At 40.8% G+C, this 24561-nt stretch overlaps 1 protein-coding gene across 1 annotated transcript in view; it reads right to left on the bottom strand.

Annotated features, from left to right (window-relative positions):
• LAMA2 (laminin subunit alpha 2) overlaps positions 1-24561 on the bottom strand; it is a 559328-nt gene that overhangs the window by 37345 nt on the left and 497422 nt on the right. Inside the window, exons 48-54 of the mRNA XM_006029173.3 lie at positions 21088-21247; positions 13253-13377; positions 10980-11142; positions 8045-8189; positions 6575-6713; positions 3564-3575; positions 1073-1193 (exon numbers count right to left, since the gene is read on the bottom strand). Coding sequence (XP_006029235.2) covers positions 1073-1193; positions 3564-3575; positions 6575-6713; positions 8045-8189; positions 10980-11142; positions 13253-13377; positions 21088-21247 — 865 coding nt within the window. The remainder of the gene's footprint in view (positions 1-1072; positions 1194-3563; positions 3576-6574; positions 6714-8044; positions 8190-10979; positions 11143-13252; positions 13378-21087; positions 21248-24561) is intronic.

The following is a 24561-nucleotide window of genomic DNA, read 5'->3' as shown; positions in this document are numbered from 1 at the left end:
TAACATGGCCATGTACAGTTAATCAGTTTCTACCAGGAGAACTGCTAATCTCCAGGAAGAAACCACAAGTATGCAGAAGTTCCAGCTTTTTTTCTTGGAGTAAAATGGCCACTCCAGCAGAAAAATAACCTGACTATATGAGGTAGAAATCACTCCCAGCAGAGTTTTTCCTGGAAGACTGAATGTCTATATACTTTCTGCTGGCTTAACTCCTCCAGGGACCAGAAGGACTGGAGCCAGGGGAAAAGACTCCCATACCTGCCAGAGACCAGGGTCATCCCAGTGTGGAGAAAACATGAGGGACAACTGCTCCCTCCCCTCCCATTTTAGAGGAGGTGAGGAACAGTTACCAACTGTTCCCTACCTGTTTTTCATTCTGGAGTCCCTGCTGTGAGAAGTAAGAAGGGGGCTTTACCATGCTCCTCTGTCTGCTTAGCTGTTGGGCATTGGGAGTTGAGCACAGGGTGTAGTGCCATGAGCCCCATATGTCCTTCTTATAGTGGAGTCCTGGTAAGAGAAGTAGGCAAAGGGCTTTGCACCATTGCTCCAGTCCACGCCAGGAACAGGGGGATTGGAACAGTCCAAGCCTTCCCCAAACTGGGGTCACCCTACTCTCTGAAGAGAGGGCAATTGAAGATTTACTGTCTATACTGCTCCCTCTGCTTTTACTATCTGGACATAGACGCAATTATTTTTAATGCAGTTTGTTATATGGGGGACTTTGAAAGGGTTCTCAACCTACGCTCAGGAGTCTGAACATGCAATAAATACTACTGTTTGTGACATACTTCATGATCCTTTATAGTTAATGAAGTCATAACCATTATATATGAATACCAGAATTTACATAATTACATCTGGGCTTTTCAAAACATGCTCCTAATTGTCCTGACCCCGTTGTCATTAAAATCAATGAATGACTCCCACTGACTTGTGTAAATTGGAGCAAAAGCTAAGTTAGTGCTTTTCAAAATCCCACCATTTCTGAAGTATATGGTTAATGTAATTCTATTAGCCACGCCAGACAATATTTTTACCCTTTGAGGCCAAAGCATATATGAGATGGACTTACCTCCAGTGTGCAGCCTTTGATTATGCCTACAAAATCAGGGCTGCTTAGTATATTATATGGTGTTCGTGAAATTTCAATATCTCTGAGGCAACCAGAATATTTCTTTAAATTCACTTCAGGCCTGCAAAAACAATATTAAAATCAAATGCAACATTTTTCCTAGACAAATCCATAGACTTTCTTAAGCAGGTACACATGCACCCACACATATACACATATGTGCATTCATGGTCCCAGAGATACTTTGTTGTAGTTTTTTAAATGGGTGCATGCACACATTGATACGTTCTGCCTTTCATCATCCATCAACTCACAGTGCATTCTGTCTTCCATCATTCATCAAAGGTGTAAAGGGATATTCATCTCATCTCCAGTGAGAACAGTCCTTTTTTTTCTACTTTTTTAAGGAATGCTGTCACCTTTTGTGTTTAAACACAGTGAACTATGAAATAAGTAGGTAGTTGTTCTCTAGGCAAGGCAGAAAGATGCAGGCTGTGAAATCATAACAACAAGGAAAGACCTTGACTGGAAGACAAATGTTTCTGTCATCTGTATGCACACTAGATCTTGATGAAAGAGGGACTTTCATAACTGCAGATGTTTAGGATGAAATATTTGCCAAAAACTGCAAGAATATTTCATTCTGAGTCCTGGATATTTTTTCTGATAAAATAGTTTTTCTTGTTTTGGGAGCCCATCATGTTCACATCGGCTGAGATTCATTCCTTAACTATTCCTCATTTTTATTTTTAAACACCATTCTATAAAAGCTGTGGCATATTTCAGCTGCACTATCCTTTCCTGAAAAGTCAAAGAAAACAAAGCACTTGGGTTGTGATCTGGAACCTAATTATATACCCAATACGGGAAGAGTATTCTAAAGTAATTGCAGAACACCTATGTTATAGTTTATATGGCATTTCAATGACAGGCAAGATGACAAAAGCCCTGAGAATTCCACTATAACCAGCATGCTGGTTATAGATCCTTCTGTTCTGAGGTCACTAAATCAAGTCCCAAGAATTGAGGCTAAGTTTGTACTTTATTATATTCATTTGCCACCAATTTGACAGGGAAAAAAATGTTCCATGAACTCCACTTCAACTGTAAATAGAAGCCTTTTAAGTAACAATCCAAAAGGAGCAACAGTACTTGTAGTTAATTCACCAATACATATTATTACAGCCATTGTAGATGATCACACATTCCTCATGGAACATACGGACAATCTGACCACCCAAACAAAAGAAAAAAATATTCCAAAAGTATCAAAGGAACTAAGATTCAGCACCCTGGAAGATCAGTTTGAATGGTTTTCAAGGATGTTAATTAAAGAATGACATGGTTTAACACAGATGATTTGCAACTGTACGTTTTGGAAATGAAAGCCATTCTTCTTTGCATTATAGCCATCTCAGCAAGCACAGCATAGTTTCTGACAATTTTGCATCCTTTATCCAAGTTCAAGTAAGCATCTGATTTACTAAGATCACTCTCCCTGTGCTTTATTTGTATCCATCTGGTTATACTTGCCTTTCACTTTCAAATCTTTTCCTCCCCCCCCCCTTTTTTTTTTTTTACTGCTTCTTTATAGATTGATCTCCCTGGTAGCAGAGCTGTTTTGCTATTTCACTCCCAGCTATTGCTTTCAGTTGACCAATACAGCCACACTGCACAAATGATCATATGGTGGATAGTCTCTGCCTTCCACAGAACATTCCCCACTTTCCCCCACCCCACCTTTTACACTACTATGTCTGGTTTCAAAAATTTGCATTTCTCATCCTACAACTCCTAACTGTAGGCTATGGAATATGTGACTCATCTCCTTGGTTCCCTGGTTTTGTAGTTGTATGAATTCCCCAACAAGGTGAAATTTCATCCAGCTATTTCCTGAGGTTCACATCTTTGCTTTTCTTTTTTTCTTTTTTCTGTTAAGGTGGAAGTTTGGGATAGCCCAAAGTAAATTCAGAAACACAAACCAAGCCAAAAGGAAACAGGTGGGTTGAAACCAACCCAAAAGGTGTAAATTCCCCACCCTTAAACCCAAGCTGGCAAGTTCCACACAGATATGTATCTACCGTCCCTGCTGCATTCAGAAATGAATGCTGCAGCAGTCCCTGCATGGAGGCCCCTGACCCCGTGGAACTATACTGCCTTTATGTAGAGTGGAGAGTGGACGTGAACTTTTAAACATGGCCGGCACCCTGTTTTGTTTCTGCAGGACTCCAATATAATAAGAAAAAAATATAACACAGCAGAAATAAGCAGCTGTGTAAAGAAGCTAGAAAGTTGTTTCTGGAGGTGTGTGCACAGCACGCAGCATGACAGCGTTAAGCACTTAGGAGTAGCTTTGCTTGTTGCAGCAGGAGCCACTTGCTGAATTAACAGCCCCAGGGTAACAGCTGGTATAGATAGTACCCACACGCTGCTTCTTGATCCAAGCTGCACTTAACTCATGCAAGTCATGCAGATAATTAATTATCTTTACCTTGCTTTCATACTAGGATAAAAAAGAAAGACAAAATAACATTACTTTTAATTATATTCATTGTAGCAAATAGCATTCCTTATCAAGATTCAGAACATTTCAGATTGAAACAGATTTTAGATAACTCAAGTGGAAACAGATGTTGGGGTAGTGAGATTCTTTTAATTTGTATACATATGCCCCAGACATTGTCAGGCTAGAATAATTAACAGTGTCACCCCCCCTCCCAAAAGTCTGCCTTAAAATTTAATTTAGATCAATAAGCTCTTATTATTTTTTGCTACAATATGTCATGAGTAAGAGAAAATCATATCAAAGAAATTGGCAAGAGATGGGTCTGGGACTAGCACTCAGTCTGGCGCATTTACAAAGTCACAGGTACTGCAATGTCTTCTGCCTGCAGCAGCTCAAACTCTCTCTTTGGTAAGGATTTCCTGTAATATGCATCTTGCACCAAGTCATGACAGATTAATCATAGCTGTAAGCAAAATGTTTACTACAGTGTCATGCTTTAGGGTTTTTGGTTGTAGCCATGTTGGTCTAAGGACGTAGGCAGACAAAGTTCGTTGGGTAAATGTGATATCTTTTATTAGACCAACTAAATAATTGGAAAAAAATGTTCTTTGCAAGTTTTTGGGCACAAACACCTTTTTCAGGCATAGGGAGAATCTGATGGTGTTTTGTGTGCTCTCCTGGAAAGAATAGAAGTCAATATGCAAAATGCAGGTCTGTGAAAATGCAAATGGATGGCAGTGAGGATGAGGGAATGGGAGACAACAGGTGTGAGACAGGTAAGTTGCAGGGATGGGGGGGGGGTAGGGGGAAGGTTGAGCTGGTGATAACATGTAGCTGGTAAAATGCAGACAGTTTACCTGGGGTTAAGTCGGGTTATAATGTGCCATAAATCCAATGTCTATATTTAGTCCATGATTTTTTGTGTCCAGTAGATTGTTGAAGTGAAATTTGTAGGCTCATCTACAAAAGGTGTTGTGTACATTCCCTTTGAGGATTAGAACTGAGAGACTGGAGAGAGAGTGGTGTCTTGTGAGAAGTGTGCACCCACCAGTAATTGCGTATTCTTGCCTTTGATAGATTTCTAGTGTGCGTTCATTCTGGTGCCCAGTTGTTGTCTGGTTTCTCCTACATATTTTCCATCAGGGCATTTGGTGCACTGGATGAGATACATAACATTTATGGAGGTGCAGGTGTAAGATCCAGGAATGGTGATGGTTCCGTTGTAGGGAATAGTTATTGTGGGAGTGGTGGAGATGTGTTGGCAGGTTTTATACTTCTTGTCCTGCCATGGTCTGGATTCATTTGGAAGTTTGCTTCTGATGAAGAGGTTGGTGAAGTTCGGTGTTTTATGAATGGCACATTGTAAGCTGCCTGTCATCTGATAACCCCAGGTAACCTGTCTGCATTTTACCGGCTACATTCTAGCAGGAGCTCAACATTCCCCTTTGCCCCCACACCGACCTGTCTTACACCTATAGTTTCCCATTCCCTCTGATCCTCTCTGCCATGCATTTGCATTTTCACAGACCTCCATTTTGCATATTGGCTTCCATTCCACCCAGGAGAGCACACAAAACACCACCAGACTCTCCCTATGCCTGAAGAAGGGTGTTTGTGCCTAAAAGCTTGCAAAGAACAATTTTTCCAGCTATTTAGTTGATCTAATAAAAGATATTGCATTTACCCAAAGAACCTTGTCTATCACAGTTTCATGAGTTCTGCTCTGCTGTACTTGGTTTCCTAAGCAACGACAAAACGATATGTGTACGAATAATTTCTCCACATACTTTGGCAGACACCGCTGCATATTGCATAATATAACGTGGTATTTCATGAGTGAAACAGCTTGGGTCCTTTTATTAGAGCATAAACTGACATCAGAGGTATAATAAATGAAAATTAACTAACTAGTAAATTAGCAAATATGCCTGTTTTCCCTTTTGATGTGACGCATCCCACTGATCCACAGATAGGCTTTGTTATGCACAAGGAGATGTTAAGAATGTCATTATGACATGTAGATGAAGCTAACATTGACTAATAGTCTTGGTTTTGTTATAGTTCATCTGCTCATTGAGACACAGAGAGGTCCTTTCCCCTGAATAATTGCTGAGTGTTTATTTTAACTTCAGAAGGGTTTTTCAGGGTATTTAAAAGCACCTATGCCTGTGATCTTAGACCAACATGGCTACACCCAACAGCCCTGAAAAGCACCTATTGCATTCCAGCATATATTTTTTCAACTATCAAATATTAAAGCATATTGAAAATAATATGATCTCTCTGATACATAATACTATTTACAGGAACAGCTTTGCTGGAGTAAGCAGTTGAATATTTGATCTTCAGAAAAAAATATAACCAAGGTTCAGTATATATAAAGCATATTATATGATATTTTAAGTATATTCCTAATAATTCCTGAACACAATGAAAGTTTTGAGTAAGAGTTCAAAACTAGAACTTTTGTCCTCAAATGGATTTCAAAGTAACTACAGGCTGAAATATGTTTTACATAAATGCTGATAGTAGTCTGGATTCTGCAAAGGCTTACTCATAAGCAATACTCAACTTCAGTAGGACTACCCATGCGTAACTTTAAATACATGTTTAGGTCAATGCAGGACAAGACCTCAGTTTGGTCATACAAGTTTTGAGCTGCAAATAGCATTCCTCTCGGAAAGAAAGGAAAGCACTAAGAAAAGCTCAGCTACATTATTGTCATTCTACACAGAAACAGGAGGCTATTTTCCTGGCTCATGCTGTATTTGATTGAAGCAGTGAACAACTTAAGATAACTTAAGGAATGCAATGGCACTTAGAGAGGTTGTTATCGGTCAAGAGCATCAGTGCTTGGTGCCTTTAGTCCTTCAATTTAAATAGAATTTACCATTTTCTCATTGCAAGTGAACTGAGAATAAATAAGCATAAAGAATAAAATTATATTTTCTCCCCTTTCTTGCCATAGGCAAAGATGTTATTTTCACCCCCCTTACCTCAGGTTTCTCAGTGTTGGCAATCCACCAAAATATATTTTCTCATCTGCTTTCAAGTTAAGTCCAAAGTGGCTTCCTGTTGAAATAGTGGCTATGGTCTCTTCCTGATTCGTGTCTAGGTCTACAATTGATATGTTGGCTGGAAAACCAATTGGTGAAAGTTTTTAAAACAATCTTAAACAATACCGTTCTAATTTGCTCTGTGAAAAACTCAGAAGAATCATCTTTCGGAATGACTGACATTGACTTACAAATTATCAATTATTTGGGCAGTGAGGGACTGGCTACTAGAAGGAGCCCCACCTTTTTCTCTGTTGCTAAAATGCCAAAACAATCCCTTTTCATTCCATCCAGGAAGAGCACACACCAACTGCTGAAACTTCCTTAGCCTGACGAAGGGTTTTTGAACCCGAAAGCTTGATTAATAACTTTTCTCCAACTATTTGGGTTGGTCTAATAAAAGATATCAAATTCACCCAAGGAACCTTGTCAAAACAATCCCAGGTATTTTAAAATATATTTTATCCCCAATCCAATTTGGTTTGTTCTCAGTGTCAGTACTTTATTCAGTAAAGAGTGCCAGACAAAATCAAGATGGGACAGATCATAGAAGCTCCAGATTGTTGGTTTCAATCCAACCCAGTTCAGCCATAAGCAAGCTCTTTAACATATGATTTCTGTTCAGCATCACAAGCATATTTTTTTGATTATTTCAGTTTACATCACACAAACAAACCAAGCAGCTCTTAAAAAATAATTTCCACAACTGTTAGAAGGCTCAGCAGTTTCATCAAAGGCCAAAACAGAGTGGATATATAGGCTTACTTCCTCCTTAGCACTCTGCGGTCCCTTCTTAGGTTTATATTTTATAAAATTAAAGGTTAAAGACACAACAGCATTTTTTAAAAACATTCCTAACCTTTGTAATCTAGGTTCAGTCTCAGTGTATGATACACTGCAAATGAATATTTTATGGTTGCTGTGTTTGTCTACCCAGGTACTGCACTGCCAGCATTTAACTCATTACTTTTTAAAGTAGTGTGGGATACTCAGGTTATGAAAGGTGGGGTACAGCATAAAACCAACTCCTTCTCTAACAGAAATCATGTGGGCTTTTTTTTTTAAATGAACTTTGAACAAGATCAGGGTACTGTTTGGAAAAAAACCACAAAAACCTTTTTCACTCAAATGTATTTTCGAAAGTAATTTAGCAAGCTGCAAAGCAGAATTATGCCTGGAAATTAAGCTACTGGTTTCAAAAGAAAATCGTAAAAGACCTGTTTGACACTGCAATCAGGCACATCTCACCTAAGCCACCTGTAATCTAAGCAAAAGAAGTTGCTAAATCACTTTCTTACAGAACTTTTTAAACCTGGCAATTTTATACATCATCTTCACAGTGATTAGATGGTTAGCTGTGCTTGGTAGGGTAATTAGGAAACTTATGGTGTTATCACTATAAGAACTCACCTTGTTTTTGAATTCTTGACAAGGTGAATGATTTCCATTTCCCATCATTGTGCTTTTGGTTGCTGATAGCAGAAGCTGTACCTGAACCCAGGTCATAGCTAACTTTTATGCGCCCATCACTGAGCTCTACACTCATGAAATCTTTCTGTTAATGAGACAGATTAGACGCATGGTTTAGACATGCTGAATGTTGATTTCTGTTCTGATAAGCAATATTTGACATTAAGCAATCGTTTCATTTTTTTGAGTGACACTATAAAGGTATATTTTAAACATGTGAAACTACTCGGGCGTTTGATGTCTGTAACTGCAATACTCTGAAGTGGGCTGTCAGTGAGTTGCTTCACTACCTACCTTCTCAGGCAGGTCACTTACTAAACTGGTGGGTTGTCCTTTATATTTGTCTTGTCAGGCTGAAGGACAGGCTATAGCCTACAATTATCTGAAAACTACACTCATCTTTGAGGGTACTCCTGAACTGCAATCAGGAAATATGATTGCAGTGTGGATAGACATGTCTGAGCCAACTTTAATTTACTGAGCCTGGTGAGCTATAGCAGAAAAGAGGTGGTATGGATTCTAACAGGTAATGTCCCCGAGATAGCACAGTGCAGTGCAATTTGCTGTAATTCTAGTCAACCTCGGGTGTTGATGTCTAAATTGCAAGTACTGGTGGCTGACTGGAGCTGTAGTATAATGAACTACAAAAGCTGGGGCAGACAGTGGCTAGCAGAATTGTTAACCTATTAGGGAGTCAGGGATCTGTGAAAGACAGGATTTAAGAAATGGGAGATTACCACTTCAGGGGCATTAGTGCTTCTGAAAAGTTTAAGTCTGTCTTGTTCATAGACTGTTCTGTAAGACCGAGGCTTTTTATTCTGCTTTCTACAGTTAAAAGAAATGTTTGGAGTGGTGAAACATGAACAATACTTGGATTAAGCAAAAGTGTGAGAGTGATTATATTTATATACATACTCAATTTTGGGAGAGGAGAAATGGGAACATTTGATAAAACCTGAACTGCAGATACTTACTCATGTCTATTCCCAAATCACTAGGGCAGGGATTCTCAATGATTGTTTCCTACTGTGAGACCACATTTTCAGAGGGAGATTATTTTATGAACCATTCTGCCATGTCTAAAATGACCAAGTACCACTGTGGCATGATAAACCTAATTGCAATTTTCTTCTTCTTCTTTATAAGTATCACTGTCACATGTTGTTGACTGACTCTTAGTTTCTCTATTGTCAAGATGCAGGGCAGCAGGCAGGGTAATTAGCCCTAGTTACCTGCATGAACCCAGCCTGGACCCCTGCTGCTGGCTCCTTGTCTTAACCACTCCTGATCCCCCAGCTGTGTTATTACTGTCTCCTTATGGTGCCTGCTCCTGATTGCCTGGCTCATGAAACTCTAGTTTCAAGCTCCACAATAACTAGTTACATCCTAGTTCCAGCCTTACTGTTGAGGAGCACCCCAAGAGCATCATAGGCTCTCCTCATCTGTTACCCCAGAGCCATGCAAGGCTTTCTATGCCTGTGACCCCAGGGCCTCAAAAGCTGGGCTTGGTCATGTCCTCAGAATCTTGGAAACTTTAAAACCTGAATTCTGACAATCCTGGTCCTGAAATGAGCTATAGGGAGAAGGTTACTGCCAGAAGTCAGAGCAGCAGGCAGGCTTGTTAGTGCCTCAGTGCCCAGAGAGCTACTCAGCAGGACAAATGCCTCTGTCTAGCTCCTGTCTGAATCTTTGTTTTTGGTTTCTGCCCATTGGTTCCTAGTTCCAGACTCCAGCCAGTGTCCCTGATGACCTGTCTTGTGGATTCAGTCTGGACCCCTTCTTCTTATTTCTTACCTAGTCTGCTCCAGCTCTCCTGTCTTTTGGCTTTGTTGGGACTCGGGCTTCATGACCTTGCCTGCTCCTGATTCCCTAGCTTTAGTATGAATCTTTAGTATCAAGCCCCAGGGTGACCACCCCCACCATGGTCATAACCCTGGCACCTGTCCTGCCAGTTGTATTAGGCACAAACACTTTCTTAATTATTACTTTATTTTTTCCACCACTTCTTTTGTCCTCTAGTATGGTCCTTAGATGTATCTATCATTTCCCAGGCATGATTTTGGTAATTTGTACCATTGGAAACTTGGGGAGGATCTAGGCCTCATTGAAGTCAGTGATAAAACTCCTGTTCACTTCAGCTGGGTGAGGATGAATTTAAATATGTACACTCCACAACTCCCCTCACTCACATACCCAAACTTAGGTCATTTGATTAGAATACTTCTGGTGTCATGTACCAGTCACTTCAGACTCCTCAGCTCCTGTGCCACAAAACCCTCTTCCATCACTGAAGAATCAACCAGCATCTTAGAAGGAGACACTTTTAAAAAAAACTTTCAGTTCTTCTTGTGAGCCCCGTCACTTCCACTTGTATACATATCAGATAAGACCATAGATTTCTATTGTGTTCTGCAACTAAGGAAGCTAAGTGTTTGCCTCATGCTTACATTATTAATGAACACTGGTTATCTTCATATTAATTGAATACATAAACCTCTTTAGTGGACAGCATCTTCAGCTCTGCTATCTAGTTTGTAATCTGAGCATAATAATCGATAGCAAAAATGGTGAAGGGCTTAGCAGGTCTCAGAGCGCCGGCATTAGAAGCCTTGAAAATGACAGGACTGGCTAGTTGCCGAGATGCTAGTATGACAGTACTGACAGCAGTTGACAGCAAGCTATTCTCTAGTTAATGAGTGTATGTATTCACTAAGTAAGGGTAAGCATATACTCTGGGTTAGTGCATACCCTTTTCAGGCTGGAGGATATGCATTTAAAAGAAATGTGCTGTCCTAGGAATTCAGCAATTGCAAAATAAGAGTGAAACCTGATGAGAAGGGGTTTTTTGTTTGCTTGTTTTTTCATTTTTTTTTACCAAGTCCTGTGTGGCAAGGTACATCAGCAGAGCACTAGAAGAGAAGGTCTTGAATTTGAACATGACCATGGAGACATTGGGATTCCAGCGGATTGGACGGCTCACCATAGCGTAACCATCTCCATCGAACTGAACTGTTCCCTCACTGTCTGCCACCTGTGGGCTAGAAAAGAAGGAAATTCCTCAGCTTCCAACCAGTTTTCCCTATTTCTGCATGTGAAAAAGGAATCTGAAGAGAGTTTGTTTTTATACTAACACAATTTTGACCCCTGAACCTTAAACACAGCCCATGAAATACTAAACAGAGATGTTCTAGGGGGAATATCAGGAAACTGATACAAACCACGAAATGTACAACGACAGACAGCTCATTTTAATCATGGAAAAACAGCCAGATAAGGTGATACTCCACCTTTTTTCAATACCTCAGAGATCAGTACATGTACCAGGGATGTGGAAGGATCAAAGTTCAATGACCCCCTCAGCCTTAAGGGTCTCAAATTCACATATTTTCCTTCTAGGAGAATACTCTATTTGCTAAGCTATAGACTATTCTGGGTGGTGCACTTCCAACTTTTTTTTGAAAGTGTCCCCAAAAAGAATTGAAGACTTATTCAATCAAAAAGAGACAGCATGACTCTCCTGCTTGGAGGGAACATGACACCCAGTACATGTCCTCACTAACCACAGGAATCTCAAGTATCTCTGCTCAGCAAGGAGCCTTGACTAACAACAGGCCTGCTAGTTCTTGCTATTTTCTAGATTCAATTTTGTAATATATCAGGTTTCCACAATGGGAAGGCTGACACCCCATCAAGAAAGGAGGAATATATAGAAGACATGCACAGAGCCCATCCATCATCCTAGATCCCACAAATGTTGCGATATAAGGAAAAATGACCTATTGGAGCTCAAGACTGTTAGGGTGAGTCCAATCACAAGACCTTCCTTCTGGAAAGTGTCTGGTCCAAAGGTTATTTAAGGGTTTAAAATGAAATAGTCAGGGATAAAATCTACAACTAGTGCTTAGAGCTTCCCTGTTTGCAGGAGAGTGACCTAATCACTGAGCTAGAAAGTCCTGGTCTCTTTTCTTTGGCCTTGTGAATACTGAACCTAGGTCTCTCACTTCCTGGGAAAATGCTCTGGCCCCTGAATGATAGGATAAAAGGGATTGCTACCACGGGCCCTTTTCATGGCCCTGGAGTTAGGCACATAAGGTCCCAAGAAATGTGGGATTGAAGGTCCATCTTATGTTCAGCATTTCCTGTTGGCTAGCCTAGGTGAGTCTATAACCCCCTCTACATGTTACATGTATCACATAATTAACTGGTTAATTACACAATTACCTTGAAACCAATTACACATGCAAAATACTTATCACAATAAAAAGCTCCAACCAGCTGTAACATTACACCTTGAAAATGTACACTAACTTTATAGTTTAATTCGCCCCTGTGGTGATCCTCCCACCATGGATGTTTCATGCACTATTGGGGTGGGGAGATCATTGCGGTGGTGATACCTTGCTCTAGGGGGCATGGGTGCCCCCATGGCTGGGAGTCCCTCAACTAGGGTGTGTGGAGATCCCAGCTGCAGGAATTTGCTTCTTGCCAGTGCAGGGGGAGCCTGGGATCAAGATCCCCCTGTACCGGCAAGAGGTGCAATGGGATCTAAGGTGCAATCCACAATTGCACGTCCTGCCATGCATGTGTGCTTTAGATCCCATCATACCTGCATGTGTAGAGGGGGCCTATGTATTAGCTCTCATGAGGAAATACCAATCAGAGAGTGTTTAACTGTCCATACACTGAGCTTATGCATATAACCCAGGGTCACAGATTCCATTTTAGGGGGCAGACAGCATTTCCAATGCTGAAGTCCCTTTTGTGAATCTAGACTCTAGCCCTTACTTTCCTTTTGGCCTGATCCAAAGCCCATTGAAGTCAGTAGGAATTTTCCTGCAATTTAAGTGTGTTTTGCAACAAAGCCTCAGGCCACAGTACTCTCCCCATTTGTCTAGAATCCATTAAGGTATGGCCAACCTTATTCTTTAAATGGATTAGACAGTATCTCTTTTGGCATTCTTTTAACATAATTTTTAATAATCCCTTTAATTTTATGAATTTTGTGCACTGTACTAATGAAACTTACAAGGCTTGTTTTGGGCTGTTGTAGATCTTTGTATTACTTGCTCCACAACATTAATGTGCATTGTCACAAACAGTTTATAAAGAAGAGTGAAAAGCATAAGAAGCAGCCATTTCATTACTAACCTGACAGCACATCCTTTACAGTCACCTTCGGTTTCCCTGAAATTCCACAGTCCTATGGGCTTGCTGTCCAAGTATGTTTCACCCATACAGCCATTGAAGGTAGTGATTCTTACAGCATCTGACTTCTGCAAATAGGAAATTATGGAGCTAGTTAGAATGTAGTTTGAAGTCATCCATTATCTTTAAAACATAATGTGGAATGGACATGACAAATACTGAAAGTGACTGGGGGTTTTTAATGAAACATCATTCTTGTCTGACAAACCCTTTTAAAGAACTGGAAAGCTTGTAGTAGTACGGGAAGGCAGATTATGAGACTGGGGAGAAGGTAGAGGAAGGATGCTTTTGGGTTCTCTCCATGGTCTTACTGCACAGTTTGCCTCCCCAACCATTATGATAACTAGCATCCTTCGCTTATGGAAGGCTAGGCCCTTTTTTGGAGTCAATCAGTGTTTTTTCTTAGCTAATCAGGGCAGGAACTATGCAATCTCCTCTGTAATAAAACAAACAAGTTGTCTCTACAGTATTTGTAGTCCTTGAAGGCCTGGGAAGGGGAGGACAGGAAACTGAACCAACATTTTCTAAGCTGAAAGACTGGCTGTTAACCCACTTAGCAAAACATGGGGAAAACCCAATTTTAGATTTAGCAAAAATAGGGATGGTCAAGCAAATTAAGCCCCCACATACCAAAACCCACTAAGCTAGGTTTACGTAGACTACCTAGGGCCTTTCTCATGTGATTTGACAATGCACAGAATTGTTCATCCTTCTAGAATTATATAGTTTCATTTTAAATTATACTTCATCAATATGAGCTGATTTTAAATCTACAAACCTAGCAACTGACACACAAGCACCTGCTGTTTTCTCTGAATATTAAGAATATTACCCTGAAGAATATAGAGAAGAGCAACGTGAAAACTTTCGAAGAAGAGTATGACTTGAAAGATTTAATGCATTGGTGATATTTCCCAAGGTAATTGTAAATGTTTTAATTAGCAACAAGTATGAACTTAATGTCACTTTTGAGAATTTCATGATGTCTAAGCATCGTATTCTTCTACTCAAGTAAAATGATAAATGTTTTTTAAAACCAAAAAGGAACATTTAAAAAAAATAAAAAACTGCAGAGGCACAGACAAAAAGGGATTTTGTATTATATCCCAGGGCAAAGCTTCAACTCCGTCTGATCACGCAGACTGTGACCCAATGAAATGAAACAGTAGATCTGAGAGACAGAAAGTGTTTTTTAAAGTATCATTGACCTTGTTAAATGCCCAAGGAGATCCAGCTTTTTATACAAGCTGCTCGGTGAAAAGATAAGAGTTTTTGTAGGACTTCATCTTGTGCATTTAACAACTGCACATATGGTAACCACCAAACTTATTTCAGGAGAAGGAAGCAAATTTAACGTGTTTTTTTTTTAACTCAGAATTTCCTAGAACATAGTACAGGCATCAAAAATGTTGAGAACCCAGATTCTCAAAATTAACCAGTTACATGAGGCTGGTTAATCATTTATTCTGGCTGCCTGGGTGAAGGACCAATTTTCAGGTAGCCTAGTTGGTTATTGATAAAATGGGTTCTTTTAAAAAAAACCCAAAAACCTTTCCAGAATTTTCATTCTGATTGGAAGCTGGTATTTTAGTGCATGACATGTTGGGGCTTGCTCTAATTCAGCAGAAGAGTTAAGCACATGCTAGAAACTGGGGATGTGTTTCACTGTTGAATTTCTTCCACTGTATATTTGCCTCATTGTATCCTTCCCACGTCCTTCTCAGTAATTCTTTCCACTTAAAACACTTTTAAGTGTCAGAATCTTGATTCACTGTTGACACCTCTTTCTACCCAGTAATTCTACTGTAATTGTTTTAATCTTTGGTTTATGATGCTCCACATGTAAGTTATTTCTGTTAGTTGTTCATGTAGCAAAAATGTTAAACTGCATTTTAAAGGAGAAGGATGCTGTTGTAATAGAAATGTTATTCAAGCATTAACAATAAAATTCATTATAAAGCAAATCTATAAAGTAAACCGGGTGCATCTACATGTGCTATTAATGTGACAAAATAAACTCTGGTGTAGTTTGTGCTGGAGTCAACCGCTCCTGGGTATAGCATTTACACATGTGCCTGGGACTACAGCACTTTGAGCTGGGGTGGAACAGATGAGGGCTCACAAGGGTCAGCCTTGGGCTCTGGGTAGTGGCGTTGGGTGGTGGAGGGCCTGGCAAGGGCATTAGGGTGCTACAGTGCAAGATTGGGTGGCAGTCAGCCCTCACACTTTAGCATCCTTGTGCCCCAGCTAGTCCCTGTCACCATCTACACATGCATTTTGGCAGAGTAAATTACTCTGCCATAGGATAATATTGTCCACAATGGTATTGTCCACAATCCTATGGCAGAGTTAATTAATTACTATGCCCTAATACCAATGCATGTGTAGAATGTGATGCTTTATGCATAGTTAATTAGTCAACTCTGCAGTAAAGCGCAAATGTAGCTATACCCACTGTAAATTAAATCAAAATTTATATTGAGGAAGGTAATGATTTGATATATGATTATTTAAGCCTGTTGTGTTGATAAGTTGAAAATGCAACTGCAATTATTAAGTATCATATTCTGGTTGGAATATTGAATAACAATAGACATCCTGGGGAAATACTGCTCAGAATATTGCGGTCAATAGATCCCATTAAAAAATTGTAGGTAATAAAATGAATATCAGTTCTCTGAGATTTATAACTTTTAAATTTGTTTAAAGAAAGACCTATACAATTTTAAAGGATTTCTCAGAAGTTAACACCACACACAAATATTATTCAGTGTAATGAACTCCTTTTTAATGGCATATTTTCACAATGGCAGTGATTTTTGCTTTAACATAGCTGCAGTGAAGGCTGTTGCAGTATTGCCACAACTACCCCCAAAATCTTTATACTTCCTAATTCAGACATAAAAATTTGTTTCAAGCTAGTATTTAAATCGAAGGTTCAGTCCCAGAGTAACATTTCCCCACCAACTTTAGGCTAAAATATTTGTGGGGACATGTTAAAGCTTTAGAGTTGTGTAAATACAAAATGAACAGGTATTTGCTACATTTTGTGCTTGATTCACTTGATTTAACTCAAAAAGGAAATCTGAAATGAATTAAAATCAAAATAATAAATTTTAGTTTTTAATTTTGCCCTGATGCTTCCCTCCCTTTTCACTTTAGGGTGAACTACTCGTGGCCAACAGGCCTAATGAGGCCTGGCAAGTGGCTTTTTAAAGCTCAGTGATTTTCAAGATTTGCAAGAATGTAAATGTTAGATTATTTTTTTAAAGTATTCAATAAAGAACCCTGAAATTTAAACAGATGATAAAATTCCCATTAAATCAATGGGATTTAAATAAATGCATAAAGCTAAGCTCTTAAATGCTTTTCTGAATAGGAAGGACTCAAGCACATGATTAAATGATTACCTGAATCAGGATCTTAGCTAGTTATTCAGCTTTGAAAGCTATGAACTACCCTCATTGATCTCAATGTAGTATTTACTTTGAAGCCCAACAAAGAGTATTTTTTGTTGAATATTATAGCAGAAATATCCTTGTTAACCTGTTTATCCCACTTGGTTGAATTCCATTGAAAACAGAGATTAGAAAAGTACTGTATCATGTACTGTCAGTTAGTACATGACTCTAGAACATCATCAGATATCACACACTCTTATACTTCCTGAAGATCCACAGTATAAGAAAGAGATGGCTTGGATAAGACAGTGAGCTGTTGTTCTCCATAGCCAATATGATCTGACAAAGGCCCAAGGACTGGTGGCTGGGAAGGACTCATTCTGGATCTGGCTTTGGAAGGCTCAGTACCCTCTTCAAGTTTGAAGCAACATCTGTACTTTCAGCAGCTGACAGATTGTTATTTTCAGCTGTTTCCCTGTAAGGACTCTTGTTTATGGTTCACAGGAGAAGCAAATGTCTTTGTCCTGGCTAGGAAAGCAGGAAGGTAGAGACTGAGATAGACCTACAGTTCACAGTTGCCAGGGTAGCAGGGGAACAGAAGGGAAACAAAGACTACTGTTTATTCCTGCAAGTCCCGTCCCCCCCCTCCCCCCACCCAATTTTTTCAGTGAATTTGAATTCCTACATACAGGGGTATCAAGGTTCCTGGCAGAGTTTAAAGTACCCAGTGGCAGAAGCCCTTCAGCTCTCTTCATATTCTTGCAGTGATCCCCTGCACCCAGCAGCCCAGTCAAAGCTGCTGGGTGTAGGGTTTTGACAATTTTCAGCCCTGCTGGGACAGCCTCCATCTGGAACCAGAGTTGGGGCTGTCCCAGCTGAGGCCAACAATCAGCTGATTGTCAGCCTGAGCCCAGACTGCACTGAAACCAGTTTGAGTCCTCAGTGGCATTCTAGAAGCCAAATGACAATCAGCTGATTGTTAGCTGAGCTGGACTCATGGGCACTCTTCAGTTTACTGGTGCAGGAGGAACCTGGCCTCCCCCTGCATTGGCAAGTAGTAATAGCACAATTAGGAGCTGATCATTGATTCCACAACCGTGCCTCCTGCCACATATCTGTGGCATGCCAGGAGGCATGATTGTTGGGACTGGGGATCAGATCCCATTGCACCATTAAATGAAAATGTGCCAAAGATTTATGGTACTACCCTGCCCTACCTTCTGGACTTCAGACTAACGTAGCTAATTACCTCACTTGTACAGAAATGCATAGCAATGGATCTGATCAAATTAAAAACCACAATCAGATCCACAAATCTTCCATAGGGTTTATGGATATTTTCTTAGTTATAGCTGGACTTTAAGCAATTGGTTTAAGGAAAGGGAATCTAGATTTGCAAAAGATACTCCATCTGTAGCCTTTAAACCTTCCTTTGTCTTTATATGTGTCTTTGTTTATGTGGGCATGCATCCTACAAAGTACTATGTGAACTTAATTCATTCTGTACAAAATAAAGTATAGCAAAGGTTTGCATCCTACACCTATTAGAGCTGTTCATAAATGGAATTTTGGTTAATTGGCAATTTTGACATTTTAATGTTTTGCTTTTGTTCCAAACAGTCAAAAGATACATTTAGAGGTCTATAAACCACTATGGACAATTTCAAAATTTGCTGCTGAAATAAAGTGCTCCATTTCCTTTCCTTTCTAACATTTTGAAGAAAAAAAAAATTAAAATGTCAAATTGTCCTGTCAAATATTATTTCACTTTTTAGGAAGTATTTCCAGTTGAAAATATTTAAATTGGGTCTAGTCAGAATAAACTTCAAGTACATTCACATATAAGTTAAATACAACCTTTGAGCTCCAGATAACTAACAGTGCAACTTCAGAGCTGCCAATGTTGTACATCTCTTGCACAACGTAAATCATGATGTTAACATCTCTCTTATTAATCCCTGTCCTGAAGGCCTAGTGACTGAAGGCCCATAGGAGGTAAACAGAAAGAAGAGTCAACAGAGAGGAGTAAAAAATTACAGAGGTCTACTGTAAACATTTTCAGGGTGGCACAAAGTGAAAGCAAACAGATGTCCATACTTTCAATCATGCCACAAATGCTCAGTTTGTGGCCATGACAGAAGGCAGTATTAAATCAGGCCATTTTATTGCAGCCCATGTCTGTTTGCTTATGGTGGATATTTTGGGAAATATAAAGCTACCCTTGGGTTTCCAGCCTCCCTGGAGCAGAGGCCCCATGGGCTTGAGGTGCCCAGTCTTGCACACCCTAGGAGGCCTTGGGAGTGCCTGCCTCACTTTCTCATGTTCCTCCAAAGATGTATCTGGGTAAGAGGGGAAAGTTGGGGGTGGGGTGGGGTGTCTGCAAGCAGGGATTTCCTGCTTGCACACAGATACCCCATACAGCACCCAGAGGAATCTCTCTCCAGGTGATTTCCCTTTTCCCATCTGCAAATGCAGGGGGGTGGGGGTTACTACTGTGCAATTTCCCCACTCTGCGATTGCAGGCACGTGGGGAAATTCCTTGAAGAGGTACCTCCATGTGCATGCCTGCAAATGTGAAGGGGGGAGTGGGAGTTCCCCTTTCTGTACTTGCAGGCATGCATGGGGGAATCCCTTGCATAGGGATTTCCCTGTGCATGTCTGCAAGTGCAGAAGCAGGAGTGTGAGTCCACCGTCTCCACTTGAAGATACCCTGCAGGGTATCCTGCTCTCCAACACAGGGGACATGGCAAACAGGGATGGCTATAGACCTCCCTGGATCATAATAAGCTGTGTTGTAACATATATGTATTATAGCTAACCATGCTCCACTGAAGATGTCTATCACTAGTGTGATGAAATCTGGATGGACAGGTCAATGATAGGCATTAAGCGGGAAGCAGATTCATGGTATCTGGCAAAAAAGGACTAAGAGTTAGGAAGCAAAGGCAGATGTAGGGGATGAAGAAGCAAAAAAGAAGCAAAAAAGTTGAGAAGCAAAAAAGGAGACAGGTGGACGGATAAACCAGCCAGAAGAGAGAATAACCTGTGAAGCTGAACTAACAGGGCTTGGAAAATGTATTAGTGGACAAAAGAAGAGGAGTTATATCAGGGGCAGGCAAAATACAGCCCATGGGCTGAATGCAGCCCACCAGGCCACTTTATTCAGCCTGTGGGGCCCCTAAAAAAATTAGTAAATTAATATTTATATGCTCCTGAATGCCTGTCAGAGCTGACAGGAGCCAGGGGCAGTAGGACCCAGGGGGAGCCCTCAGCAGAACTGAGCAGCTCACCCCCATCCCACCCCCAGCCACTTCACTCTCTTCTATCCCCGCCCTGCTCTGGTGCCATGTAGCTCCCAGCTGCATCGCCAGACTGGGGAGCACGGGGCCATGCTAGTATATATGTGTGCGTGTGCATGTGTGTGCGTGTGTGCATGCAGGCATACAGGCAGGGGCAGTGTGTGTGTCTGTGTGTGTGTTCATAAGGTGTGGCCAACATGCATACCCCACCATACACATGCACCCACACCCCGCCTCACACTGCCATACATGCAGACCCCCACACTCCCCTCATAACCTGAGCCACCCTCCCCCATACACTTTCCCCCCACAAACCCCATACCCACTCACACCCCACATACTCTCAAACCCACAGCCTCCCACAAACCAATATGCACCCCCCATGATATACAAGAGTAAAACTTCATTTTAAGATATTGTCTCTGTGCAATCACCTCTGTGTACACTACACAAACACATGTAAATCAGGACAAAAATATTTTTTGAAATCAAATTAATGAATGCTGTAGATGTTTGCTTTTTAGAATATAATTTGGTATTTTTCTGGTTCCAAGATGGCAAAACCCCTTGCTGAAAGGAGTACTTTTGGGGGAAGGGACTTCGGGTGGCAAAGGTCAGGGGTTAGGGCATGGGACTTCTGGTCACAGGATGGAGACCAGGGAGTGGGGCACCTGTCAAGGGGCGGGGCTACCCATGCAGCCCTCAACAGTTTGCTAAAACTCGGTAAGCCACCCTCCGTCCAAAATAATTGCCCGCACCTGAGTTATATGAATCAGCAGAAAGAACAGGTACCTGCCAGCATCCAAAATGATGAAAAAGAAACATAAAGGAAACAGGCATACTGAAGGGAAGAGACAGAGTAGGAGAGAGAACTAAAGAAGCTGGGTATCTGGGAGGAACACACACTGTTACCAAGAACAGTGCTGTTTTAGGAGCTCAGCCGTATTATGAATTAATACAATACTTAGCCACATGAGGCCCAGTTGCTATTAAAAATAAATGTTTAACTATAACAACAGCAGCCCATGTAATTATCAAAACCTAAGATTTAATGCACCAATGGTAGCAAACACCTTACCTTTATTTTTCCAGTTAGCCCACCAACAAACAGCATGGCATTTGCATCTACATCCAGAATAGTATAACCAGGTGGAGAGATTTCACTGACAGTGTTCGGCACAATGCTGGCTTTGGGACCATCCAGAGCTCGGACTGATACTGTGCCATTTCTCCCAGTCCTTAAAAACAAAGAACCCCCCAAACACTGCAGTTAAACCATAGCATATAAAACTTAATATTTTCCAGATATGTTTCAATAATGACTGTACATCATTAATGTGTTTCTGATTTGGTAATGTTCAGGTTTCCATATAAAGTCAAAGAAAGTTTCTTTGCTCTCATATACCCATGAAAGCTTTATACAGGATCACAGAGCAGGTGTTTCTTGCCTCACTTTTTACCTTGAATATATGTATACATTAAGTAAGAATTCAACAAGTAAAACAGAGAAGCTTGACTTTTGATAATTACTAAGACTAAAATAGCACCATGTAATTGTTTCTTGACTTAATAAATGAAGCAGGCTATGATCCAAATTAATTTCTGAATTTCCTATGGTTTATTTGATTAATTTCATTCCTTTGAAGTAGGTGATCATTTAATGAAGTCCTTTAATTTACTTTACTGTAATGTTAGAGACCTGCATCCTCCACAATAAAGCTCCCTGGGTGATTATTAAACTCAGACACAAGCCTCATCTTTTTTAATTGTTACCCTGTTATGTTTCAAATTGTCTTTTTAAACTTGTAATATTATTTACCAATTTGTCAAAAGTTTCTACACATTTCCTTTTCTTTAACTTAGAATATGAAATAAATGTAGTATTAGCTACAGGTGTGGTGCTTGCTGAAAAATATTTACAATTGAATGGAAACCACTGTTCAAATCGACACTGCATAGAGTTCACCCAGCATCCCTCTGTTGCTCCCTCTCTCAGTGCACAATTACTTTTGCCCCCCCACTCCATGGTGACCCCACAGCTTAGCACTGCTCGTATGTGTGTATACTCCAGACAGCTCCTACAAAGGATCCATGTGCTAATTAGCCCCCACTAATAAAACTGGGTGTTCTTAACACAAGTCCTGGGATGCTCCAAAATTTTATGTGAAGGTGAGGCACAAGGCCCTCTGGTAGAGCTTCATCTTGTGGAGGGCAGAGCCATGTTAATCATATGCACCAGGCTGAGAGAATGTGTGACAGAGGGATTCTGGGTGAACTGTGTGCAATGTCATGGCTCACCATGACTTGAAAAAGTGTCAGAGATGGGGGGGGTGGGAATTGCACTTAATCAGCACTGGCATGCGTCTTATTCAGATGGGTTGTACGACCTGTTGTTATCTAGCAGGGGAACTAACATGATCACCATGGTGTTTTTCCCAGGGACAGGGAATAACTGCTGATCTAGTATGAGTTAGTACCTAGGCAGAGGTAATATGTAGTTTACCTTCCCACTATCATTTCCAGTGGGATGATCTTGGCTTTATGCCTACTTTATGGACCTAGGAGACTCTTCCCTAGCTTGCTCCTATGGCCATATGACTGAGGGCAAGCAAAACTTGGGGGCATCTGAACCCCATGCCTCTGGCCTTGGGCCTGCATGTAAGATGCCCATTAAATGTTTTAGAAACATCTCAAGGCCCAGGTGGGGGTGGAGGATGTTTGCCAGTAATGGTGCCATATATGGTTTTTGAATGATTCATGGATTTGGAATCGATTTGGCTTGGAATATGAATAATGTTTCATTAAAAAAAAAGAATCAACAGAATAACTTCTTGGCTACCTTTGGCTAAGATCAAGTGTAGTCGCTGGGCAGAAGCCCAGTATACTACCTGGATTCATGCTAGCAACACTGGGGGAGCACTGGAATGGAGGAGGAAGAGTTTTCAGAGTCCAGAACAGTAATGGTGGCAGTTTTGGAGAGGAGAGTGACACTTATGGAGGGGAAGCAGACCACGAGATGAGAAGCAAATTGGCAAATGGAAGAGAAGAGCTAGAGTCGGATGGAAGATGGACAAAGGCAGGGAAAAAGGGACAAAAGAAGATAGGAAAGAAAGGTGTGGTGGGATTGGTGGTATTGGAGAAGGCTCTATTGGAGGAAGCCTTATTGAAGAAAGCAACTCCAGGCGGCAGAAAGACCAGGAAAGGAGGCAGAGGAGAGGAGGTCAGGAGGAAGAAATAAGGTATGGAACAGTGATTGAAGGGAAGAGGAAGACTAGTGAAAGGAATAAATCAGATTTGCAAAGAGAAAGTGAGAGATGGAGGGGCAAGAAATTTACTACTGTTACAGAGCAGTAGTAATAGGGGAAGGAGAACAGAAGTCAGACAATGAATAGATATGAATTTATAGAAAAAATATTGTTCAAAGTTTTGAATGTTGAAGTGGAACATTTTAATAATCTGGTCACCTTTCCTAACTGGAAGTCTTAGGAAATTTTGTACTGGAGCTTAGAAGGTTATGAGGAAGGTTATTTTTGGAATACGTATGCAGAAGTCGGTGAGAGAGAACTGAAAGGGAAATAAGTTTTATTTCAGGAAAAAGACAAGAGAAAGGATGATAATTATTCAAATGTACATGGACATGCTTGAGATGAGGGGGATAGAGAAATGTTTGGAGAATTATGTACAAAAAGTTATATATGTTGAGAATATACATGATAAATACAGTATGTGGACAGGATCGTGGAGAGCTTAGGTGGTAATGAGGGTGCATGACAGGAGTCCTCTCAAGCTTATGCACATCCTTCTTGAAGTGTGGTGCCCAGAACTGTATACAGTACTACAGCTCTCCAGCTGTGGCCTCATCAATGCCGAATAGAGAGAGAGGAGCACCTCCCTCGATCAATTGGCAACACATCAGCTGATGCACACCAGAGCTCTATTTGCCCTTATGGCAACCTCATAACATTGTCAGCTCATGTTCATCTTCCAGTCGATCGTGACCCCCAGGTCCTGTTCAGATGCTGTGCAGCCAGTGGACTACCATCCATCGTGTAGTTATGGTGAAGGGTCTTCCTACCCAGATGAAGAACCTTGCACTTCTCCCTGTTAAACCTTATCTGATTCTGTTCCACCCATAAATCCAGTCTGTCAAGGTCATCCTGGATCTTTACTCTATTCTCTGATGTGTCCATGTTTTCCCACAGTTTGGTATCATCTGAAAACTTAATCACTGAGCTTTCCACCCTCTCATCCAAGTCATTAATAAATATGTTAAAAGAGAAGTGGAGGACTGCTTAAAAACTTGCAAGAGAGGGAAGGTGCCAGGAAAAGTTGGACTTCTGGTGGAATTCTATGGAAAATTTTGGAAATGGCTGAGGACAGACATAATAGAACACTCTTGGCACACGGGCCAGGTCCTGGAGGACTGGAAAAGGGCCAGTGTGGTCCCCATTTTCAAGAAGGGGAGGAAGGAGGACCCAGGCAACTATAGGCCAGTCAGTCTCACCTCCATCCTTGGCAAAGTCTTTGAAAAAATTATCAAGGCTCACATTTG

Source organism: Alligator sinensis, unplaced genomic scaffold (assembly GCF_000455745.1).
Source record: "Alligator sinensis unplaced genomic scaffold, ASM45574v1 scaffold889_1, whole genome shotgun sequence".
NCBI classification, from domain to species: Eukaryota; Metazoa; Chordata; order Crocodylia; family Alligatoridae; genus Alligator; species Alligator sinensis.
Note: the sequence above shows the minus strand (reverse complement) of the source record. Positions and strands in the feature narration are given on the sequence as shown.